The sequence below is a fragment of the Lithobates pipiens genome, unplaced genomic scaffold, assembly GCF_037356315.1.
Source record: "Lithobates pipiens isolate NorthernLeopardFrog02 unplaced genomic scaffold, aLitPip1_a1.2 Scaffold_18, whole genome shotgun sequence".
NCBI classification, from domain to species: Eukaryota; Metazoa; Chordata; class Amphibia; order Anura; family Ranidae; genus Lithobates; species Lithobates pipiens.
Window position 1 is genome coordinate 318593895 of NW_027507758.1, and position 24313 is coordinate 318618207.

Sequence of the window (24313 nt, forward strand, 5' to 3'; positions counted from 1 at the left end):
TAAAATTACAGATGGGACAAACACCCACTGGTCCAGGGGGACAAACAAAGAGCCTAACATGGTAAAAAGTTATACAACAAATACCATTGCAGTCTATGGGAACTGACTTGTCAATTTTGCAAGTCCCCACTTGGCTGGCTTTTATTCTAGTTATTGGCCATAAAATGGGTATGGGGGCCCAGGTCTCACACTGAGGGATATATATCAATGTCACCAATTTAGGAAACCCCAAAAACGAAACAAGGAGAAGTGCCTTTAAAAATGCTAAATTGTTTAAAAGCTAGAAACTTGGGGGTGGGGGGGGGGTGCTTACTCTGCCTGTAAAGTGGTGCATCTGTAGCATGTATCCAAAATGCTGCTTCCAAATGTGCGGCCTTAGAGAAAACTTACAAATATACATTACAGCTTCAAGATTTTAACTCAAAACAAGAAATAACCTGCCCCCCAATACATAGAGGGCCATTTGGGGCAGTTAATCCTTAAAATGAGAACCCCCACATGAAAAATACCACCCCAAACGAAAAAAATATTGTGCCCCACCACACATTAACACACCCAAAGCTACACTCACAGCAAGCCAGCCCATGAAAGGGGATTGGATGCTTGGGGGCAGGAGGGGTCCAGGCACCCCAAAAGTCAACCACCTTGTTCCCATATTCAGGGAGACAAGGGCTTCTTTCACACAACCCTAGGCTGGGGTTGTGGGGGGCTGCAGACAGGAGGCTTTACGGGATGTAGAAAGCCCCTTTAAACTAGTGGGTACAAGGTGCTTTGTGGTTGTTATTGGGCTGAGCCCAACATGCCCCGAAGGCAGCCATCTATGTTGAGTGCATGTGGCCTTGTATGGTTCCGGAGGAGGTTGGGCGATCGCTCTTCTTGTCCCTTTCCTAGCTGGCCCTGTTGTATGCTCTGAAAAAGGATGTGGTTTGGATTGGTGAAGGCAGTTCACAGCCTTTTGAGAATGGAGTGGAGTGTGGAGTTCCCCTTTAAAAGCAAAATTTAGCCCATTGAAATGCAAGAGATTAGAGGAGGGAGACAAGAACATTGGAGAATGGAGTTTGGAGTTCCCCTTTAAAAGAAAAAGTTAGCCCATGAAAATCTAAGGGATTAGAGGGGGGGGGGGGGGGGGGGGACAACAGCATTGGAGAATGGAGTGTGGAGTTCCCCTTTAAAAGCAAAAGCTATCCAAGGAAATCATATGCATTAGAGGGGGAAGGTTAAATGCCCTTTTAAGAGGAGCTAGAGGAGCGAGAATATTTTTACATAATTTTAACAAGGTGCATGTCACATGTTGGCAACGTAACATGCTAACATGACCTGTGTGCAAATCTCCTTAAAAAAAATACATAACACCTGCGTAAAAAGAAAATAATAATTCAAGTTTAGAGGTGCGCCCGTTCAACCCACACAATTGCATGTACGTTGCTTAACCGGTTCCCGACCAGCGCACGCCGATGTACGTCGGCAGAATGTCACCAGCAGGCAAATGGGCGTACCTGTACGTCCCTTTAAATTTGCCGCCCTACCATCGCGAGCACGCCAGCGGTGGCGCGCTTGCGTGCTGGTCGGGACCCCCGTGAGTCCGGTCGCGGGTCCCGCTGACTCAATCGCCGCGGGCATACCCGCGATCGTCTCACAGAGCGGCTGAACGAGGAAATGCCGTTGTAAACAGCATCTCCCCGTTCTGCCTAGCAACTAGTGACGCTGATCTCTGCTCCATGTGATTGGAGCAGAGATCAGTGTTCACTAAATTAAAGCCCAGCCCCCAACAGTAAGGCTGCAATCACACCTGAGCGTAGCGTTTTCAAGCAGAAGGGCAAAAGGTCACCAATGTTAAAAGAAGAAAAAACCCCAAATCTGCTCAATTCGAGCGACAAAAAAGGGTCCGGAACTTGTTTGAGCTTCAGGCGTTCGGCTTCAGGCGACATGGAGTGGAGATGTGAACCATCTCCATTGAGAATAATAGATTTTTTCCCCTCTAGCGTTTTGTAACTTCAGGCTTCAAGCTACAAAACGCTCAGGTGTGAATGGGGTCTTAGTAACACACCCCTAGGAACACTTAACCCCTACACTGCCACCCACTGGTTAACCCCTTCACTGCCAGTGTCATTTACACAGGAATCACTGCATTTATATAGCAGTGATTGCTGTATAAATGACAATGGTCCCAAAAATGTGTCAAAAATGTCCGATGTGTCTGCCATAATGTCGCAGTCACAATAAAAATCGCTGATCGCCGCCATTACTAGTAAAAAAAAAAATTATTAAGAAAAATGCCATAAAACTATTCCCTATTTTGTAAACGCTATAACTTTTGCGCAAACCAATCAATAATCGCTTATTGCGATTTTTTTTTTACCACAAATATGTAGAAGAATACGTATCGGCCTAAACTGAGGGAAAAAAATGTTTTTTTATATATTTTTGGGGGATATTTATTATAACAAAAAGTAAAAAATAATGCGTTTTTTTTTTAATTGTCGCTCTATTTTTGTTTATAGCGCAAAAAATAAAAACCGCAGGGGTGATCAAATACCACCAAAAGAAAGCTCTATTTGTAGTAAAAAAAGGACATCAATTTTGTTTGGGAGCCACGTCGCATGACCGCGCAATTGTCAGTTAAAGCGACGCAGTGCCGAATCGCAAAAAGTGGTCTGGTCTTTGACCAGCAAAATGGTCCGGGGCTGAAGTGGTTAACATTTACTAAGATTTTGGCTGCACATGGAACAAACGCATTTACTAGCGCAAGAGTCGCTTGCGCATGCGCACTGTTTACATTTATCTCACACAGTTCTAAGCGTACTTGCAGGCACAGCATGCTTTCTCTGAAAAAGTTACTTTCTCATTATATTTTGGGCATATTTGTTCTGTGAGCAGTTGTTACTAAACTTCCTCACATCACCCCATAATATTGGCACCTCCATCTTCTGTGAATATTGAATTAAAGATGCCATGTCCATAGTGGCGCACAGATTGCATTCTCCCGTGCTCCAAGATTGCTATAGTAAACACGGGATTCACGCTCTGTTCCCGGTGCACCATCTAGTAAATATGAAAATGTGTGTTGCGCCTTGCCATGCGCCTCTACTGATGGTGCACAGCTTTCGTAAATGAGCCCCAGAGTGTTAACAGGTGATGCTTTTGACACGAACGTAAAGCCTCATGCACACTGGGCCTAAAAACGTCAAAGCAGAAAAAACTGAACGCACCTAAATAAGTTTGAGTGTTAATACATTCCAATGGCCAGAATAAATTAATATTCTGACCAATGGAATCCAATAAAACCCAAATGTGTGATACACCTAAACACACATGCAATATGCAGCTTTAAAGGGATAGTTCATCTTTACCACAAAACTGCTTATGCAGATAAGGGGCATCTGTAGGTCAAAACAAACTGTGCAGCTCTGACTAGATGAATAACTCCCTTGGTCTAGGCATAGTCCATTTACATACCTAATGAAGCCTGACTGGAATACCCACATGAAGTTACTAAGTACTCCCATGACATGGCTGAGGCCTAGTCATCACTGCTCACCTCTACCATCACAGGAGTGAGCTGTCAAATGCTAAACTCAGAGCTACTGCATCAGGGGAAAGAGTATATGAGGGGGTTTGAATTAGAGAAAGAGCTCACTCCTGTGATGGTGGGGGTGAGCAGTGATGACGAGGCCTCACTTAGCAATGTCCTGGGAGTATTCCAGTCAGGCTTCATAAGGTATATAAATGGCACACCTGCAGCAAGGGTATTATTCATTTTAAGCCAGTTTGTTTTAATCTACAATAGAAAGAGGTATTCCTGCACCAACTCAAATGGTTACAGCTAGCGTAGTGCTGCACACACTGAGGGAAATATCTGAACCCGAACAAAAATGACAAATAGAAGAGTAGTGGTGAGCAGTACATAAAAAATAGTAAAATGCTAAAAATGGTCACAATAAAATATAATATACACGGCAGGTAATGGCAATAATCAAACTGACACTGTGCAAAAATTGCCAAAACAACCCAATGTGGGCTAGTAGTGAAAAATAAGCTCAAAAAAGGTGACAGGAGACAATAATCAGTCCGTGCAACAAAGTGCTTATCTCCCAGGTAAAAAATCAAATAATAAAAGGAATATCACATCATACATTTATATAAACAAAATATAAAAGTGTCCATAAATATTCCATATTGCATATAGGCTAAAAGAATAATAAGCCCAAATTGAAAGTGCAAGACAAGTGCTGACAACTAACAGTCTTTAGTATGTGAACCAACGTGCTTATCTCCCAAGTGAACACAAATAAATAGAACAAAGGGAAAGTATCAAATCGTACACGTAGAAATGAAATAAACATTCATAAAGCAGCATAAATTGGAGTGTCCATAAATATTTCCTTTGACAAAAATATATATAGTGCAGTATATAGTGGTTCTATAGATACAGAGAATAAAGTGTTGGTGCTGGTAAACCCAATTCAGTAAAGTGCTGCTAGTTAGTGGTGGATGACCTGTGAGATCCGTCGTGCCAGTTAAATATATGGAACAGATCGTATGAAACCATTGTTAGTAGCATGCGTTCCAAACGCGGAAGGAGTGAACGTCCCTCCATATACCCAATCAATATGAGTATGACTACCATATTGTTGGTTGGATAAAAGTGTCGCTCTTATGGATCAAAAAATGTCCATAGAAGGGACAAAAACGCCATGTTTCTGGTTTGATCACATCAAACAATTTCCAAGGAAACCATCGACCTCAATTCCGGTTTACTATTGGAACTAATAGTAAATGCATAAAAAATACATGAAAAATAAAATAAAATAAAATGACAATAGATAAAAAATAAAAGTAAAATTAGAAAAAAACATAAAATAATAATAATGAAAACAATACAAATAATATATATTATAAAATGTTTACAATATTAAAATATTAAAAATTGGACAGGAAACAATTCAGATTTAGTTCAATATTCAGGCCCAGGGGGCTCATCGTTTTGAGATGATGGATTCACTGTTCTCAGTACGAGAAATGGCTCACTTCAGATTCCCACCTCAACAATGTCCCTCCACTCTGTCAATGCCACAGAAGGTAAGACCCTTCCATGAAAAAGTGGTTGGACAAACTATGGTGCTTATACCCCTTTCTGATCCTATTCACATGTTCTCTTAGTCTCACTTCCAGTGCCCTAGTGGTCCTACCCACGTACTGCAGCCCACATGGACAGGACAGAATGTAAGTGACATGGGTAGTGTCACACGTGATGAACTTGTTGATTTTAAAAGACTCACCTGTGGAACGAGCTGTCAATTTGGTGGTTTTCCTCAACCTGTGTTTAGAAGTTCTACAAATAACACATCTCCCACAGCTGAAGAAACCCACCTAATCCAAGAAAGTGCACAACTTCCTTGGAGGGTCCACATTAGGTGCCAGTTTGAGGCTTAAAGTAGGAGGTTTAGTATAAATAAACTGGGGTTTGTTAAGTAGAACCTTAGATATATCATTATCTTTAAGCAAAAGATGCCAATATTTCCGAATGATATGTTCTACTTGTCTATGTTGGCGGGTATAACCAGTCATAAAAGCAATCCCAAAATCTCTCTTATTAGCCTCTTTTGTTTTGAAAAGATCCTCTTGGTTCAAACTTCTAACTATTGATAAAGTTTTATTCGATGTACATGGGATATAGCCCTTTTCCTTGGAAATTGTTTGGTGTGATCAAACCAGAAACATAGCATTTTTGTGTCTCCTATGGATATTTTTTGATCCACAGGAGCAACACTTTTATCCAACCAACAATATGGCCGTCGTGCTCATATTGATTGGGTATATGGAAGGGTTTTCACTCCTCCGCCCTCTATTTAAGCTGGCTCAGCCTACCTGAAACTAGGTCCTTGATGATGCCCTGCGGGAGGGCGAAACGTTGATGCTGTTTCCGGGAAAACTGATGTCAGTTCCTGTCGTTTGGAACGCGCGTTTGGAACGCACGCTACTAACGATGGTTTCATATGATCTGTTCCATGCTTGATGCTTATTAAGTCCCTTTGTTTTGTAAGTACCCATCTTTTGTTCAAATAAATCGGTTTTTGATGTTACTTCACTATTAGTTCCCCCTTTCTTTACTTCTGGATACATGTCTATTTGGCTTAAACTCTTCATTGAGGAACCCTGGATCTGCTGACCTGGCTTTCCGCATACCATCATAAAGACATCTATACCAAGCCTGAATTGACCCTCCAGACTGAAAAGCTGGGGGTCATGTGGATCTGGTGAGGGGGACTCTCAAGGGGGTGTTGTGCACCTGAAGTTTTTATTCACTTTAGATTGGAGCACTTTCAATGATTTGTTCTTGGACTTTATGCTGGTTCACCTTATATATAATTTTTTTCTCACATATGTTTGTGAGCGCTGTATTTATATATTTTATGGTTTTCAAGTGATTATATATATGCTATGTATAGCAGCTGCAATTATTTTCACATTATTGATTTTGTTTTTACATTATCAGCGCAAGTTTATATTTAGTTTATATACATTTTTCAAGTTAAATATAAAGGGGACGCCAGCACTGACTGTAGGCAGGATAGATATACCAACAAGGACCTGGGCCACCACACTAGGAACGGTCACCAAGGACCCAAAAGATACATCATTTTATGCTGTTACCTTACAGCAGTAAGGTAAGGGGACGCCCATATATTTAAGTAGCACGAAGGATCGCACGGGTCATCCACCACTAGCAGCACTTTACTGAATTGGGTTTACCAGCACCAACACTTTATTCTCTGGATCTATAGAACCACTATATACTGCACTATATATATTTTTGTAGAAGGAAATTTTTATGGACACTCCAATTTATGCTGCTTTATGAATGTTTGTTTCATTTCTACGTGTACGATTTGATACTTTCCCTTTGTTCTATTTATTTGTGTTCACTTGGGAGATAAGCACGTTGGTTCACATACTAAAGACTGTTAGTTGTCAGCACTTGTCTTGCACTCTCTCAGTTTGGGCTTATTATTCTTTTCGCCTTTTACATTTTTTTTTATATACATGTATGATGTGATATTCCTTTTATTATTTTTTACCTGGGAGATAAGCACTTTGTTGCACGGACTGAAGATTGTCTATTGTCACTTTTTGTTTACCTTTTTTTTCACTACTAGCCCACATCGGGTTTTTTGGCAGTTTTTGCACAGTGTCAGTTTGATTTTTGCCATTACCTGCCTTATATATTATATTTTATTGTGACCATTTTTAGCATTTTACTATTTTTTATGTACAGCGCATCGCTACTCTTCTATTTGTTTTCATCTACAAACATCCCTATCCTACATAGGCAGGCTTTTGTAAAGGTGAACTATCCTTTTAAGCACTTTTTTCTTAACCCTTTAAAGTCCACATTTTTCAATGAGTTAGCGTGACTCAAAATGTGCTCTACCAAACGGTGGAGCAGAACATTAAAGGGTTAAAGCGGAGTTCTGCTTTAAAAAAATAAAATAAAAATTAAGTCAGCAGCTACAAATACTGCAGCTGCTTACTTTTAATAATCGGACACTTACCTGTCCAGGGATCCAGCGATGCGGGGGAACGAAGCCCTGCTTGTCTCCCCCTATTCTCTGTGGTGCCGGCATTGTAATTGCGGGCGCCTGGCTATGGCTTCACAGCCGGGCACCCACTGTGCGAGCCGCAACTGGCTGGGCAATCATCTGGGACCTGTGACATGTCCCAGATGATTGCCGACAGAGAGGGGTGATCTCCCTTCCGATGCTGCGGTGTTCCTGGAGGAAGTGGGAGCTGGGACCTATTAAAAAAAGAGGATACTGGCTCCCCACCCAAAAAAATTACATGGCAAATGTGACATGTCAGGGGGTCATCTCCCTTAAAGCAGAAGTTCAATTTTTGGGTGGAACTCCGCTTTAAAGTTGATGTATCCTCTACTTTGTGATGCTTACCTGTAGGCAAAAAGAATATCTCCTAAACCTGCCTGGTTTAGGAGATTATCGCCCTGCATGCAGCTGCTGTCAGCAGCGCATGCGCTCTGACGGTTCATGCTGGAAATTCAGAGCTCCTTGTCGGATCAGAGGACTACGTGCACATGCGTGGCAATGACATTGTCACGGCTTTGGCTACTCACAGTGCCGGTGTTCTGGCAGATAGTGTCATGCCATCATATAGTGTCCGCCCCGTACTGCAGACGAAGCTTCGGAAAATCTCCGAAGCTGAACGGCGCCTGTGCCGTGAGTGGAGATGGTAGCTCCACCATCCAAGCGGACATAGGGTTGTGAAAATTAGAGGGCCCCTCACGGGCGAGCTTCGCTCGCCACGCTTCGGGGTCGGCCTCGCTGCGCTCGGCTTTTTTATTCCTACTCTATGTCCACTTGGATGGTGGGGCTAGAACCTGGACTCACGACGCAGGCACCGTTCATCCTCGGCTATTTTTGGAATCTGTGTTGCTGTGTACTGCACATGTGCAGTACGCAGCGGACACTATCTGATGGGGGACCTTATATGATGGGACACCGGAGCTGCAAACTTGGAAGAAACACTGAGCTATCAGCTCCCTCAGCGGTGACTGGGAGGCAGTACAGGTACTGCATTCTAAGAGAAATATTTCATAATGAGCAAGGACGCCATGCATCCTAGCTTAATATGCTCTTGCCTTACAGGTTGTTTTTTTTTTTTTTTTTTTGTTGTGAGTAAGGACATACAACCACTTTAAGCTTCTTTCTTCTGACAAGATCACGGTTACTCAAAGGAGCTGAACAAACTCCATGTGTGTATGAGGCCTAAATCCTTTCTGTCTGGTTTACTGATCCAGGACAATCCTGCAGTAAGCAGTCACAATTCGTAAACTACATAAAATTAAGGTCTGTGAGTGAAAATGTTTTGAAGGCCACCACATTCGCATAAGCTGGTTTGGCAGGCAGCTATCACTTTCACAAGGCCTACGGCTCTCTCAGTACAAGAGCTCCTCTTTGTGACTGCAGACAGCAGCTGCTAATGTTTTTGGCGCCAATGAGGTTCATCAAACATAGCTGAGACGACCCGCTGACAGCTTTTGTCGCACCGGTGATGACGTGTTTTTGCTCCCGGAAGTGGTCCGTTGTGCTTTGGTCTTCCCCACGTGTGGAGAAGTGCTGGGGCTTCTAGTGCGCGCTCGCGGCCGAGTGGCGGCCTACTCTCTTAGGTCGTGTTATAGACATGGAGCACCTCCAGCTCAGCCTGTCGGGGCTAGGCATCATTGCTCAGAGGAACGGCGCAGAGCTCAGCCAGTATCTGTCCAAGCAGGTGAGAAAAAGGGACAAAGCGGGCAGCCCGGGCCGGTAGCGGCATATGTTGGAGCGATCAGCGTTAGATGATAACAATAACCTGTTGCCTGAGGAGGGCAGGGCAGTATTCTTAGTGCATTCCTCGGAGCCGATTCCCGCACTTGGGAGCTCCACGCCGTGTGCCTTACATGGTTGTGTATAGATGGGCAGCACACAAAGAACTTTTGTCTAGTTTTCCAACACTTCCCCAAATACACGTTGCATCTTTGTGTTCGTGGTATTACCAGCCTGGGCACAACGATACTGTGATTCTAGAAATATTCTATCATTTGCATACTTGGGGGCGGAAAGCTTTTCTTGGACCTTTGTTTACAAGTGAGCAGTCAGGCTGAGGACACATGTGGGGCTGATTTTCTAAACGTGGAGAGTGCAAAATCTGCTGCAGCTCTGCATAGAAACCAATCAGCTTCCACCTTTTATTTTTCTTCCTCCTTGAAGCTTAATTGAACAAGTTGAAGATTGTAGAATGAAGCTTATTGGCTACCATGCACAGCTGCACCAGATTTTTCATGTGTTCAGTGTTAGTAAATCAACCCCATGGACTTTTCTCACAGGCTATTCTTGTTGAAGCAGTTACACCCTTCTTTCTCCCCCCTTTTTTTTTTTTTTTTTTTTTAAATAAGCGATTGCTAGCTCCCTTTTTGTTTTTTGAAAGTGATCTGTTATTCAACATATAGGCAGCAAAATCAATCAAGCAATTTTTCTTAATCACTTTAATACCAGGCACCCCCCTTCCTTCTCAGGCCAGCTGTCAACGCTGACACGTTTTAAATATTTGCGTGGTCATGCTACACTGTACCCAAACAAACTTTAAATCATTTTGTTCCTGCAAATAGAGCTTTCTTTTGGTATTCATCTGTGTGTGTGGTGTGTTCTCTCGTCTTTTTTTGTTTAGAAAAAAAAAATATATATATATTTTGGTTTGTTATATATTTTTTAAATACGTTTTTCTTGGGCACTGGTAGATGGCAATGGCAGGCATCACTGAAGGGGACTGACTGTCATCCCTGGTGATCCAGGGTGGCATACCTTGTGGTCGTCCATTGTGGACATACGTGGGAGGGGGGCCCGTGCTGATAATCGGTGCAGGCCCCCCCGTCAGGAGAGTTGCCGATTGGCTCTCTAGTCAGACGCGAGTGAGGAAAGGCAGATAAACAGCTCTTCCTATTTACACTGTGATCAGCCGTGATTGGACATGGCTGATCACTTGGTAGAGTCTCCATCAGAGATTCTTTACCGAGATCGGTGTTGCGGTGTGTCAGCCTGAAACACCACTGATCGCCGTGCTGTGCGCCCCCACTGTTATCCTGAAAGACACCTTTTGACATCCAGTCAGGATAACGGAACCACCGCCCGGCCGTCATTCCGCTATAGGCCGGGTGGGAAGTGCTTAAAGAGGAACTGCAGCCTGCTCGCATAATTTGTAATAAAAACATCTTTCCAATTCCGAAACTACACTCCAACCACTTTGCATATATATGCGCAGCAGAAATCTCCCTCTAATCAGTCTGGCTGCAACCATTTTAACTTTGGCAGCTTAAGCTGCTGCCTGTTCACTTCACAGGAGTTGGAGGCACACCTTTAGCTCTCATTGGCCCTCTTATGACTCACCCCCCTAGCAAACTCTCAGGAGAGAGCGAGCTGTGCATGAGGTCATAAGCCTAGGCCACTGATGGCGAACCGTGGCACCCCAGATGTTTTGGAACTACATTTCCTATGATGCTCATGCACTCTGCAGTGAAGTTGAGCATCATGGAAAATGTAGTTCCAAAACATCTGGGGTGCCAAAGTTCGCCATCACTGGCCTAGGCAAACGGCCAGACAAGAAACAGGAAGTAGGCTTTATTAGGTATTTACTGACAATTGTTTTACTATCCAAAGTTAAAACAAGGGCAGAAGATGTAATGGATGAAAAAAAAAATGACTGAAGTTCCACTTTAACCACTTTACGACCAGCGCACGCCAATGTACGTCCGTTTTTTTTTTTTTTTTTTTTTTTTTTTTTGAAGAGGGATACCTCGGTAGCAGCAGCCACAACCGAGGTATCCATCTCTTCAGGCGGCGGCCATGTTTACGATAATGGTGGTCTCTGCAGCGGATTCAAGGTCACCATTGGCGGCGGGAGAGGTGTCAACCCCCCTCCCGCCACTTACCGTAGTCGTCTGTAGCGGCAGATGCGATTGGGTCCTGTCTCCAGCTTGGTATGGATACGAGTGAGGGCAAGATGGCCCCCACCCGGCCCCATACCATAGCAGGGCGGAAGCGACGTCAAAACGTCACTTCCGCCCGTACCTGTAAAAGGCACATTTCTTCATGTCACTTTTTCAAATGACTTAATTTTTTATTTAAAAAAGTGAATTTTTTCCCCCAAAAAAGTGCACTTGTAAGACTGCTGCGCAAACAGTGTGAAAAAAAAAAAAAAAAGTATTGCAATGATTCTATAATATTCTCTATAATGTTTGGGGGTTATAAGTAATTTTCTAGCAAAAAAAAAAAGTTTTAAACATGTAAACGCCAAATTCTCAAAACGAGGCTTGTCTTTAAGTGGTTAAGCTGAATACCCACTATACAATTCTCTTTAGATTTTGTTTTTCATTTTAGCTTTACCAAAACCATATAAGAGGTCAAACCTAAACACTTTAACTTCATATGCAATCAGGCAGGCCATTGCACTTCATTGAAGCTAAGTCTAAAGGAAATCTAAAAACAAAAATTGTGTAGCGTGTATCCAGATTTAAAGTGATTTGTAAACCTAATTTTATTATTATATTTTTATCTTCCCCTCACTTGTCTCCATGTCAGGCTGGGGACAGGTCCGGATCACCTCCGCCGTTACCGACGGGCACGTTAAGCGGTGGGGGGCACCTGAGCGCGGCGCCTCAGAGACCACTTTTATCTGAAAGAGAACTGCCGACTCTTAGAGGATACTGGGGTTATGGTAGCTAGCTGCTACCATAACGGTATTTCTCTTCAAAGACAGAATGTATACAGTCGTCCTTCGGGAAGGAATCTGGTAATTAAAATTCATTTATTTGTCATCTCCCTGCTTGACCCCTTTCACACAGGCTGTCTGATCAGGTTCGCCTGTCAGTTTTTTAGGCGGACCTGATTGGACCCTTGGGCCCCATTCACACCTGAACGTAGAGGTTTCAGGCAGAAAATGGCACGATTTTTACGGCTGATTTCACTGCGTTTTTTACTGCGTTTTGCTGCGATTTTGTGAAGGGCAAAAGGTCAACAATGCAAAAAGAAGAAAAACGCCCAAATCTGCCTGATTTGAGCACAAAAAAGGGTCCAGAACTTGTTTGAGCTTCAGGCGTCATGGAGTGGAGATGTGAACTATCTCCATTGAGAATAATAGATTTTTTTCCCCTCCAGCGTTATGTAGCTTCAGGCTTTAAGCTACAAAATGCTCAGGTGTGAATGAGACAAAAGCGGGCATATGGCTTTTTTGTGTGCCTGCAAGGCAGGAAATAAAATCAGTCACATTTGTTCTAGTCCTCTTTCTGTGTACATTTTAAGAGCTTTAATTTTCATATAAAAATTAACCAATTTGTCAGTCATTAAAAAAAAAAAAAAAACCTGGCTCCTAGATTCCAAGCAAATTTGTCAACCCTGGTCTAGACAGAGGCCACCTGACCAATTAAGCTACCGAGGATTGGTTTCTGGGATTTCACTATGGTTATGACTATGTCTCAGAGACACTTTTTTTTATAGGTACTCGTATCTGAGTACCTACGTTCTGCTAATATGCAGATTATTGTCCAGCTTGAATGTAGCTTACAACCCTTACAACACACTTTGACCTACAGGTAAGCCTAGATTAAGGCTTGCCTGTAGGTCCAAGAAATATCTCCTTAACCTATACGGTTTAGGAGATATTTGCCGAAAGACAGGCACCGCTGTCTACGGCGCATGCACTGTAGACAGCGGCGCACAGAGTGCGGCACCGTCAACGGCGAATATGCCACGTGTGGCGGCTCCCGTGCGCGGGAGTGACGTCATCGCGGCTTCGACAAATGACAGCGGTGGAGCGGCGAGACCCACCGAGAAGATGGATGCGCCGGACTACAGGGGACAGCGGTGACTTCCCTGGCTCATGTGTCAGGTAAGTGACACATAATGGACTACTATGCGATGCATAGTAGTCAATTATGCTTTACCTTTGCAGGGAATGAAAGAGGAAGTAAACTCATCAGGGTTTACTTCCTCTTTAACTGGAGAGGTAAGTATGTCTGTGTTTTGGCTGTGCTATTATATCAAGAGTTTTGAAACATGCTCAAGATTGAGTTAACTGCTAACCTGTTTGCAGAAATGTATATTGGCCATTCCCAACTGAGCTATTTACGACCGATATTCTGTTAGTTCCCTGGATTGCGCAGTTTGAGAGTGTGATAGTTTTATTAGGGTTTCTAGACTTAAGTTGTGGATTTGGTAATGGACAGGTCTGTGTGTCTGATCGATAGATTGATGAGGTTCTAGCATCAGTTACCAGTTTGTGTTTTGTATAAAGTGAAGGAATTATTGCACTGAATAAACAGAGCAATGATTTGGAAAGATGCTGTGTATCTTTTGTCTGTTCCCTACTGCAGTAGTTATTTGGAGCCTCTGATCAATTTGAGGATAGGAGCTGCCTATTCATAACATTTCTAAAACCTAACACGTACATGTGAAGTCTGCATAAATGGGCTATTTAGGTACATTGACACTGGAAAAGGCTGTTGAACCTCCAAATACCTCCAACTACAACAGTATACTACATGTATGTATGGTGTTGTATTTGAATGTAACATTGTAAATATATTATAGATATTTATCACTCTGACCCCTGAAAAATGTTATTGAAATGCTTTGACCCATCCACACAGCTGCAGCTACTATGCAGCACATATGATCTGTTGATATTCTAGAGGTCATGTGGAATATAGACTGTGTAAAGTGGTGATAAATGTTCGAATTAAACAAACATGCCTATACTTGCCTGCTCTGTTCAATGGTTTTGCACAGAGCAGCACTGATCCTCTTCTTCTGAGTTCCCTCGCTGGTGCCCCATGGAAAGACTTTTTTCGTGGGAGCACATGTGCAGGCTCACTCCCTTGTCACAGATTTGATTGACAGCAGTCCAGTGGCTCCTTCTGCTGTCAGTCTGTCCAATGAGAAAGCGACAGTGGAGAGCTGCTAACTGACAGTCGGCAGCTCACTGCTCGGGGAGCTGTGAGAACCGAGCCATTGGTGTTTGCTTGGTTCTCAGTGCAGAGGCGGTGGGGGACAGATGCAGCATTGGACCAATGCTGCATCCACCTAGTAAGTATGATTCTGAAAAAAAAAATCCTTTTAATACTGCTTTAACCACTTGCTTACTGGGCACTTAACCCCCCCCCCCCCCCCCCCCTATCCAGGCCAATTTTCAGCTTTCAGTGCTGTCGCACTTTAAATGACAATTGCGCGGTTATACAACACTGTACCCAAATGACATTTTTTAATTTTTTTTTTTCCCCCAAATAGAGCTTTCTTTTGGTGGTATTTTTGTGTGATTTTAATAAAAAAAAAAAAGCAAATTTTAAACTTTTTTTTTTTTTTGTTTTAAAATGTTGTAACGGGTAATTTTTGTCTGTCATTGATGTACACTGATGAGGCAGCACTAATGGGCACTGATGGTTGGCAGTGATGGGCACCACTGGTGGACCTCAATAGGTGCCACTTGTGGGCACTGTTGGACGGTATAAATGATGCATAATTTCCTCTTCCTCTTAGGGACCGATGTCCCTTTAAGATAAGCCGGTGATTGGCTTTTTTTTCCTGCGCTGTTAGCGTCAGGAGAAAAAAAAATCACTGAGCTTTTGTTTACATCATGTGATCAGCTGTCATTGGCTGACAGCTGATCACATGGTAAGGGGCCGGGAGCTGCCCCTTACTCAGATCAGTGATCATCCGAGTCTCATTGACTCGATCGCAGTGCCTGTAGGGCTTGCAAAGGGGAGGCTGTCATATGATGGCCTCCGGGGGGAATTCACATCCACGCTGTGGCTCTCATTCGGCCATAGCGAGGATGTCAGGTAATTAAATATTTTATTCTTTAACCACTTGCTTACTGGGCACTTAAACCCCCCTCAGTCCCAGACCAATTTTCAGCTTTCAGCGCTGATGCACTTTGAATGACAATTGCGCGGGCATACAACACTGTACCCAAATGAAATTTTTATCATTTTTTTTCCCACAAATAGAGCTTTCTTTTGGTGGTATTTAGTTACAGCTCAGAGTTTTATTTTTTGCTAAACAAACAAAAAAAGATGCAAAAAAATAAATAAAAATAAATCATGTTTTAATAGTTTGTTATAAAATTTTGCAAACGGGTCATTTTTCTCCTTCATTGAAGTGCGCTGATTAGGCGGCACTGATGGGCTGCATTGGTGGGCACTGATGGGCTGCATTGGTGGGCACTGATGGGCTGCATTGGTGGGCACTGATGGGCTGCATTGGTGGGCACTGATGGGCTGCATTGGTGGGCACTGATGGGCTGCATTGGTGGGCACTGATGGGCTGCATTGGTGGGCACTGATGGGCTGCATTGGTGGGCACTGATGGGCAAAGATGGGCACAGATAAGATGGCATGGATGGGTGGCACGGATGGGCACTGATAGGTACCACTGATAGATGGCACTGATGGGCGGCACTGCTGGGCACTGATGGGCGGCACTGCTGGGCACTGATGGGCGGCACTGGGTCGCAGCACCTTTGAGGCAGATTGTGGGCACTGTGGGTGGCACTGTTGGTGGCACTGTTGGTGGCACTGTTGGTGGCACTGTTGGTGGCACTGTTGGTGGCACTGTTGGTGGCACTGTGGGGGGCACTGTGGGTGGCACTGTGGGGGGCACTGTGGGGGGCACTGTGGGGGGCACTGTTGGTGGCACTGTGGGGGGCACTGTGGGTGGCACTGTGGGGGGCACTGTGGGGGGCACTTTTATTCAGGATGGCACGGCGGTGGGCAGGTGGGCACTGGCAGGGGGCAGGTGGTCAGCTGTATTGCTGGCCGTGATCGGGACTGATGTCCCGATCACGGCCGCCGGTGATCGGCTTTTTTTTTCTCTCCTCGCGCTGTCAGCGCGAGGAGGAATAATAGCCGATTGCCGGCTTCGTTCTATCACATGATCAGCTGTCATTGGCTGACAGCTGATCACGTGATAAGGGGTCGGGATCGACCCCTTGCACGGATCGGTGATCAGGCGAGTCTCACGGACTCGCCGATCACAGAGCGCGCCGCGCGCGCCCCTCAGGGGGCGCGCAGGCCGCTCGTATCCGGGACGACGTCAATAGACGTAGTCCCGGAAATGTAGGTCCGCGCTAATGTCGTCATTTGGCAATAGCGCGGATCTGTAGTGGTTAACCACTTGCTTTACCAGCCATTGCCAAAAAAACAGCTGCAGCCTGGTCGGATCATTCTGGGAGGACATACTTTAACGTACATATCTGTGATGCTCCAGGTCAGTGCTGATCCGCCCAGTGTATCTCCGCTTGCTCAGTGGGGATCGCCGGAGTGATCTCCGCTGAGCAGGAAGATGACAGGTCTGTGTCTGCACACTGCACAGGGATGGACCTGCCACAGCACCGCTCTCCCCCTATGGGAGATCGGTTGACGACGGACCGCAGTGTCCGTCGTCACCTGATCCGATCACGGATGGAAAAATCGCTTTTTCCTCCGTCACACTTTTTCGGAGCGGGTCGGATGTCAGCAGACTTGTCACCGCTGACTTCCAATGCTCCATAGACTTCTATGGAGCATCCGTTCAGGTCCGCCTGAAAAACTGTCAGGCGGACCTGAACGGATCAGCCATGTGAAAGGGGTCTAATAAGTATTCAAATTTGATATCTATGCCCCTAGAACACCTAATAGTGCTCCCTGCATGTTGGACCTTTGTATGTGGCCAGGCTGTGGAAAAGTCTTGCATGTGGTATCGTTGTATTTGGGTGGAGTAGCAGAATATACTTTAAGGTGTAATTTTGGCTGTGTACATGCTATGTGTTAGAAATATTGTATAAATGGACATCTTTGTGGAAATAAATTAATAAAACATTCTTTCCTCATTTTCCAGAAACTTGTGCAAAAAAATTACCTGTTAAGACTCATGCCTCATAGAATATTCATTGGTGTTTGCTTTCCAAAATGGGATCATTTTTTGGGGGTTTCCATTGTCTTGGTGCTCCAGGGCCTTCAAACGTGCGAAAGGTAGTCAAGAAATTATGTGTACAGGCTGTGAAAGTCTCACATGTGGTATTGCCATGCTTAAGAAGAGTGGTAGAATGTGTTTTGGGGTGTCATTTGTGGTATGCATATGTTGTGTGTGAGAAATATGATTTTGTGGAAGAAAAAAAAAAATCTTCATATTGTGGGAAAAAAATTACAATGTCAAAAAGCTCACCATGCCTCTTACTAAATACCTTGCAATGTCTACTTTCCAAAAAGGGGTAATTTTGGGGGGTATTTGTACTGTTCCGGTTTGTTGATGTCTCAAGAAATGAGATGGGCTGTCAGTACATTAGGTGCGATCAATTTTCAGAGATTGGCACCATAGAGTGTAGACTCTATAACGTTCACAAAGACCAAATAATTTACACAGATTTGGGTTATTTTTTACCAAACATATGTAGCGGTAAGTTTCAGACAAAATTTTATAACAGAAATTAAGAATAATGCTTTTTGTATTTTTACAAAATTTTCGGTCTTTTTGCATTTATAGCGCAAAAAATAAACAGTTGATCAAATGCCACCAAAATACAGCTTTTTGTGTGACAAAAGGGACAAAAATGTCATGTGTACGGTGCCGATTGAGTGAGTAATTGTCAGTCACAATGTGAGAGCACTGAAAGCTGAAAATTTGGTCTGGTTAGGAAGGGGGTTTAAAGGGGGTTGTAAACCCTCATGTTTTTTCACCTTAACCACTTAAGCCCTGGACCATTTTGCAGGCCAAAGACCAGAGCACTTTTTGTTTGCGATTCGGCACTGCGTCGCTTTAACAATTGCGTGGTCGTGCGATGTGGCTCTCAAACAAAATTGACCCCCCCCCCACAAAAAGAGCTTTGTTTTGGTGGTATTTGACCACCCCTGTGGTTTTTATTTTTTGCGCTATAAACAAAAAAGTGTCAATTTTGAAAACTTTTTTTTATTTATTTTTTTTACATTTTGCTATAATAAATATCCCTCAAAAATATATAAAACTATTTTTTTTTTCTTTCTTCAGTTTAGGCCAATACGTATTCTTATACATATTTTTGGCAAAAAAAAATCGCAGTAAGCGATTTACTGATTTGCGCAAAAGTTATAGCGTTTACAAAATAGGGGATAGTTTTATGGCATTTTTATTCTCTTTTTTTTTTTTCTTTACTAGTAATTGCGGCGATCAGCTTATTTTTTTTTTTTTTTTTTGTGACTGCGACATCATGGCGGACACATTGGACATTTTTGACACATTTTTTGGAACCATCGTCATTTATACAGCAATCGGTGCACTAATTCCTGTGTAAATGACACTGGCAGTGAAGGGGTTAAGTGTGTCCTGGGGAGTGTTTCTAACTGTGGGGGGGGGGTGGGTCGTGGCTGTGTATGAGATGTCGCTGATCTTCTGCTCCGATCACAGGAAGCAGAGATCAGTGACACTGTCTCTAGCTATAATGTGGAGATGCTTGTTTACATTAGCATCTCCCCATTCTTCCTCCCCGTGAGACGATCGCGGGCATCCCCGTAGCGATGGAGTCCGCATGACCCGTGATTGGACTCACGGAGGCCCCGACCGCGCTTGCTCCGCAGCCAGTGAGCTCGCAATCCCACAGCGGCAAATTTTAATGGGACGTACCTGTACGCCCATTTGCCTGTCTGTGCCATTCTGCCGACATACATCAGCGTGCGGTTAATGCATCCTATGCATTAAGGTGAAAAAAACATGACGCTGACCAGCCCCCCGCTTTACTCACCCAAGCCCATTTGTTTCCACGGTGGAGACGGCTTCTACCTGTGCCTCGCTGCTGTCAATCAAGTCCAATGGCTCGGGCGCTGGGGGCGGGGCCGAGTCCTGTATTCTGTGTGAGCGTGCCTGCACTGGTATCCACCTAAGGAGAGCCTTCTCCAACGTGGGCACTTGATCAGGGAGGCGCTGCCAGGGGACACCAGAAGAGGAGCACCAAGGCCACTCTGCAATACAAACTGTGCACAGTGGAGGTAAGTATAACGTGTTTGTCGTTTTTTTTAAAAGGGGGTTTACAACCCCTTTAAGTGCCTAGTGGGCAAGTAGATAAACCCCCTCACAACTTATTGCGAACGTAGAAACTATATAAGAGAGGTCCAATGTTAAATCAAACTTTGACTTAGGAAAGTGGATTAGCGTGCGTTTTTATTTATTTATTTATTTTTTTCCTCTGCAATGATGGGTGCATTAGGCAGGCTATAGATTGTGCAATTTTGCATTGCTCAATTTTTTCCTATCAACGCAGTCAGTGTTAATTGGGTAGTCCAATCAGTGGTGCTATTGTGTTCTTTCATTGGGTAGCCTTCCCCAACGACAGAACACAATGATTAGTGTTTCCGGCTATAGCTAATAACAGCACTGATCGTTCTGGAAAAACCCGACAGGCTTGTGTACAACCAGGGTGCCCCTAAATAGAAATTTCCATCCATGTATGACTGTCTTAATATACACATTAGTATAAGAATGTGTTAATATGCCAGCCTATTGTCTAAAAAAATAAAAAAATAAACAGACTAGGAAAATAACTCCCACCTAGCGGGTCATTTTCATAACAAGTTGTCACATGACATGACAATCATCAAGTGGCTAATATTTTCTGGCTATGGGTATGTTAAAAAGTATGCAGACCACTGTGCGTCATCTAGTTAATGTTTCTATCTTATAGATATGGACTCCCCAAGACCGAGAATCTCTGCTAAGCAGTTTAGCCCAATTGCTCTTGGACAAGGAATGCACACTTCTGGTTGGACGACAGCTTCGACCTTTGCTATTGGATCTTTTAGAGAGAAATGCAGAATCTATCAAAGCAGGAAGTCAAGTCAATCATGACCTTCATGAGAGGTTATGTGTTGCTATGAGCAAATTGGTTACCAGTCACCCTGATGTCCTTCCGTGAGTATTAATTTGAGGTCTATTAATTGCGCTCTGTTTTTGTTTAAAAAGTACTTTTGTGATTTAGCATCTCTTGGGATTGTGGGGCACTAAAGAATAATTGATAATTGGGTCTGATGTTTTTAGAAAGTAATGTTTAATGTGATTGTAAACAATAACCTTGTAAAACAACCCACTCAGTTTAAAATAGAAATGAAAGGCAAAACATTTTTGTGTAGTCATTACAATTTTTTTTTAAATATTCCCCCCCCCCCTTTTTTTTTTATAATTTTAGCAGGTGCTACTCTGCCACCCGTGGCCCTGCACCTCCTGTGGGAATTCATACACTGACAGGCTCGCCAGGACACCGAGCCTGTCAGCTACTGCATGGGAATTTTCGCCCTCCCTCTCCTGTAGCATAATGCAGCGTGTGTGTGTTGCAGATAGACTGGCCACCTGTTCTGTTCTCTCCCCATTGGCAGGGGGAGGCAGCCAATAGAGAGCTGCAGGAGCTGCAAAGTATTGTGGGACATGTAGTCCCTATCACCAACGGCCCCATAGCCTTCTATGGGTTCAGAACTACCCACCCCAGCATGCTCTTGGGTTAGAGGATAACTGAGACACAGCTGCCTGGGAGCTGGAGATCTTACCACGAGATGAGAAGACTGGACAGTAGTGAGGGAACTGCCATTTCTCAGTTGATGTGATGGCCTGCCACAGTTCCAAGAGTTGGTCGGTGAAGGATCCTGGATGCATTTCTAGGCATTCCTAAGAACGTTCAGGATACAAGGTAGCCAGTCGGGCCACTTGAAGAATCCTCTTGTCTGGCCTTCTCTTTTTTGCATTGGTCGCCAGATCGGTGAGCGTGCACGTGCCCAGCTTAAAGACCCTGCATGCAGTCAACATTGCTGTACCTGTGCCCACACTTGTAGGAACACTTAAACCCACTTAAACCCTGCTGAGCAGTCACAGTATCCACCTGGCTTACGGGGATACTGTTAACATACTGTACATCACTTTTGTCTGCCAGGATACCCTTAAATACACATTGCTCATCCTACCAAATGGGACAAGTGCACCAATGCAAACTTATCTCAAGCTACTGGGCGTTTCCAATGTGAGGACTTTGTTCCTGATTTAGCAGTGATTCAGTGATCAGTTATACCCACTAAAGCCCCATACACACTATCAGTTTTTCTGCTGAGTTTTTCCTTCATATTTATCAAAACCATATAATATGAAGTCAGACCTTAGGCGTTTCAATTTGTTTGCAATCAGGCAGGCCCTTGCACTACATGGTTTTGGTAATCCTGAAGAAAAAAACTCAGCAGAAAAAATGTGTGTATGGGGCTTAAGAAGCAACTCTAAGGCTAAAGTTGATTGATTTTATTGTCTGTTTCATCAAGTGTTTTCTTGCCCGGGCCTGTGGTCTCAGCATTTTGGAGAAACAGACTTGCCATCAAGCCAGTCCTATTTCCCTTCATGCCTGAGTACATAAGCCACATTAGAGCCACTTAAGTCATTAACTGTGCTATTTGAAATAAGCTTGTGGTCTTGATTTATACTATTATTATTGTGGAAAGTCTAGTAAACAAATTTTCTGGTTCACCACAGTTTGTGTCTATTTATTACCGTGCTTGCATTTGCACTGTGTACTAGGTGTGCCAGAGGGGCTGGGACTGTTCTTGGGGTTGAAAAGCAGAGTACAGAACATACTCGAGTGGCTCCTTGGGGGATGGCACTACATAAGTGTTCACGTTCCCTCTTTTCAGCTGCATAAGAGCTGGGGGAGTATAATCAGCAGCTTGCCAGTGAATATCTGTGCAGGGGTGGCGTGTCAGGACAAGCCTGATCATTGAAGGAGGGTATATGGAGTTCCCAGCACAGCTAGGGAACTGACCACAGTGTGCTTTCCTGCTTAGTGTGGTCAGTTTGTAATGGAAAAGCAGAGGGCCTAACAAACACCAGGTCTTTCACGCAAAGGAAGCAATAAAAAGAGGATACATTCTCATGCAAGTACATTGTACAGCAGGCACATATCAGGAATATGTTGGACCAGTAAACACTTTAAAGTATAACTATGGGCAAAACTTTTTTTTCAGGTTTATTTATTTTTTGGCTGGAGCAAGGGAGGGTTATAACCCATGTCAGATTTTTTTTTTTTTTGTCATCTGTCTCCTGTTGGGGAGATTTCCAGTTCACATCATGTCCCATAGCCAAATGGGAAGTGAGAGAAAATTCCTGCAAATGAAGGGAATTCCTTGGGGATCCCCCAGGTCACCAGCACTAGGGTCTCAATTGGAATATTACCCCTCTATTACTTTTCTGGGAACAAAGCTTTTACTTTCATTGATGGTGGTAAACAGAAGAAATGGAGAGGATGAATCTCCTTAACGAGGGCATAGACGGCAATAAAAACGGAGGGGTTGTAATCCCTCCCCACTTTATCCAAAACTAAAAAAAGAAAAAAATTGACAATAGTTTATACTTTAAAGTTACTCCTAAACTGCATTTTTAAGAAAAAAAAAGAAAATGAATAAAATCCCTTTTTGATTTTGCTCTCAGCCTTCTACAAATCTGCTTTTATTTTACTTGTTTTGCTGTGATCCGACATCTTCAGTTTTTTTCTAGTGTCCTAAGGGGGTGAACCCATTCTCCCTTAGGGAGAAATCACTCTTTGCTTAACTTAATATTAATCTTCAAATTCTTCAGTCAACTCTTGAATCAACTCCTTCACTGTCTTTTTAGAATAAAAGCAGCGCATATGGATTGATGCAACCTAGTTAAAACCTAGGGAGCCGTAGCTGCAGCCTATGCCGTGGGGATAAGGTGTAATGTTTCTTTGAACGCTGAATCCTGTATAGATGTTCAACGTCTGTAGTCAGCTGCGGGAGGATTATACAGGTCCATTCCAGTGGAATCCCGAAGACCCCTTAGGCTGTATTGGCAAAGCAGGACTTAAAGTACAGTCCAATTTCGTGGACAGATTACACATGGTCACCCTGTATCCCTGACCGTTACTGCAAAAATGTTTGTATTCATTTTACACTGGCTGAATTTTACTGTCTAGCATGAACATTTTACACTCAGAGCTTAGTCCCTGGTGGATGACCAGGTTTTACATCACATGACTGGTAGCACTTTACTGCTACTTCTGTCTAGTGGTACTTGGCCACTTCCTCTTGCCCCTTTTCACCACAAGGATTTTACTACAGGAGAGTGTTCATCCAGTTTGTGTACACCTTGCAGACCTTCTTTCCCTATATTCTACACCCTTCTTCATAAATGACCCAGAAAGGAACACACTCAAGCGTACAAAAAGGCCTGCAAAATCTATGAAGGCATTCACTGTGAACAAATAGAATGGTGAACTTATGATTGGATCACTCCTGGAAAAATGTTCACTCTTCCAGTAATTTTTGCAGAGCGCTGTACAGTGGAACTACATTTGCTAAATAGCAGTTTGTTAGTTGATCTGCCATCCTAAACCTATAATTAAAGAGTGATTATTGGGGGCGGGAGGCTGGGGGTCAGGACTTTAAATGAGGCCCATGACATTCCATAGTCATACGCCTCCATCCCTGAATCTGAAATTTTAAAAGGAAAATGTTTGGGACTTTAAATGAAGCATGTGACACATGGCTGGTAAAGTGGTCAAATGCATTATGTATGGCGCCTTTATTTCATATGCGTACAAATATGATGGCATATAATCATAATTTGTATGTATATATAATTATTTATTTATTTATTTTTTATTAATGGTGGTCTCTGCCGCTAGATCACTGCTATAGGCGGAGGGAGAGGTGCCACCCGCCGCTCTCCCGCACCCTCCACCACTTACCGGGGGTGATCGGGTCCTGTCTGTGCCTGGGTATAGA

The 24313-nt window shown here is 43.6% G+C and overlaps 1 protein-coding gene across 1 annotated transcript in view; it reads left to right on the forward strand.

Annotated features, from left to right (window-relative positions):
- The first annotated feature begins 9075 nt into the window (after window positions 1-9075).
- MDN1 (midasin AAA ATPase 1) overlaps window positions 9076-24313 on the forward strand; it is a 462551-nt gene continuing 447313 nt past the window's right edge. Inside the window, exons 1-2 of the mRNA XM_077487249.1 lie at window positions 9076-9282; window positions 20227-20453. Coding sequence (XP_077343375.1) covers window positions 9196-9282; window positions 20227-20453 — 314 coding nt within the window. The 5' untranslated portion in view covers window positions 9076-9195. The remainder of the gene's footprint in view (window positions 9283-20226; window positions 20454-24313) is intronic.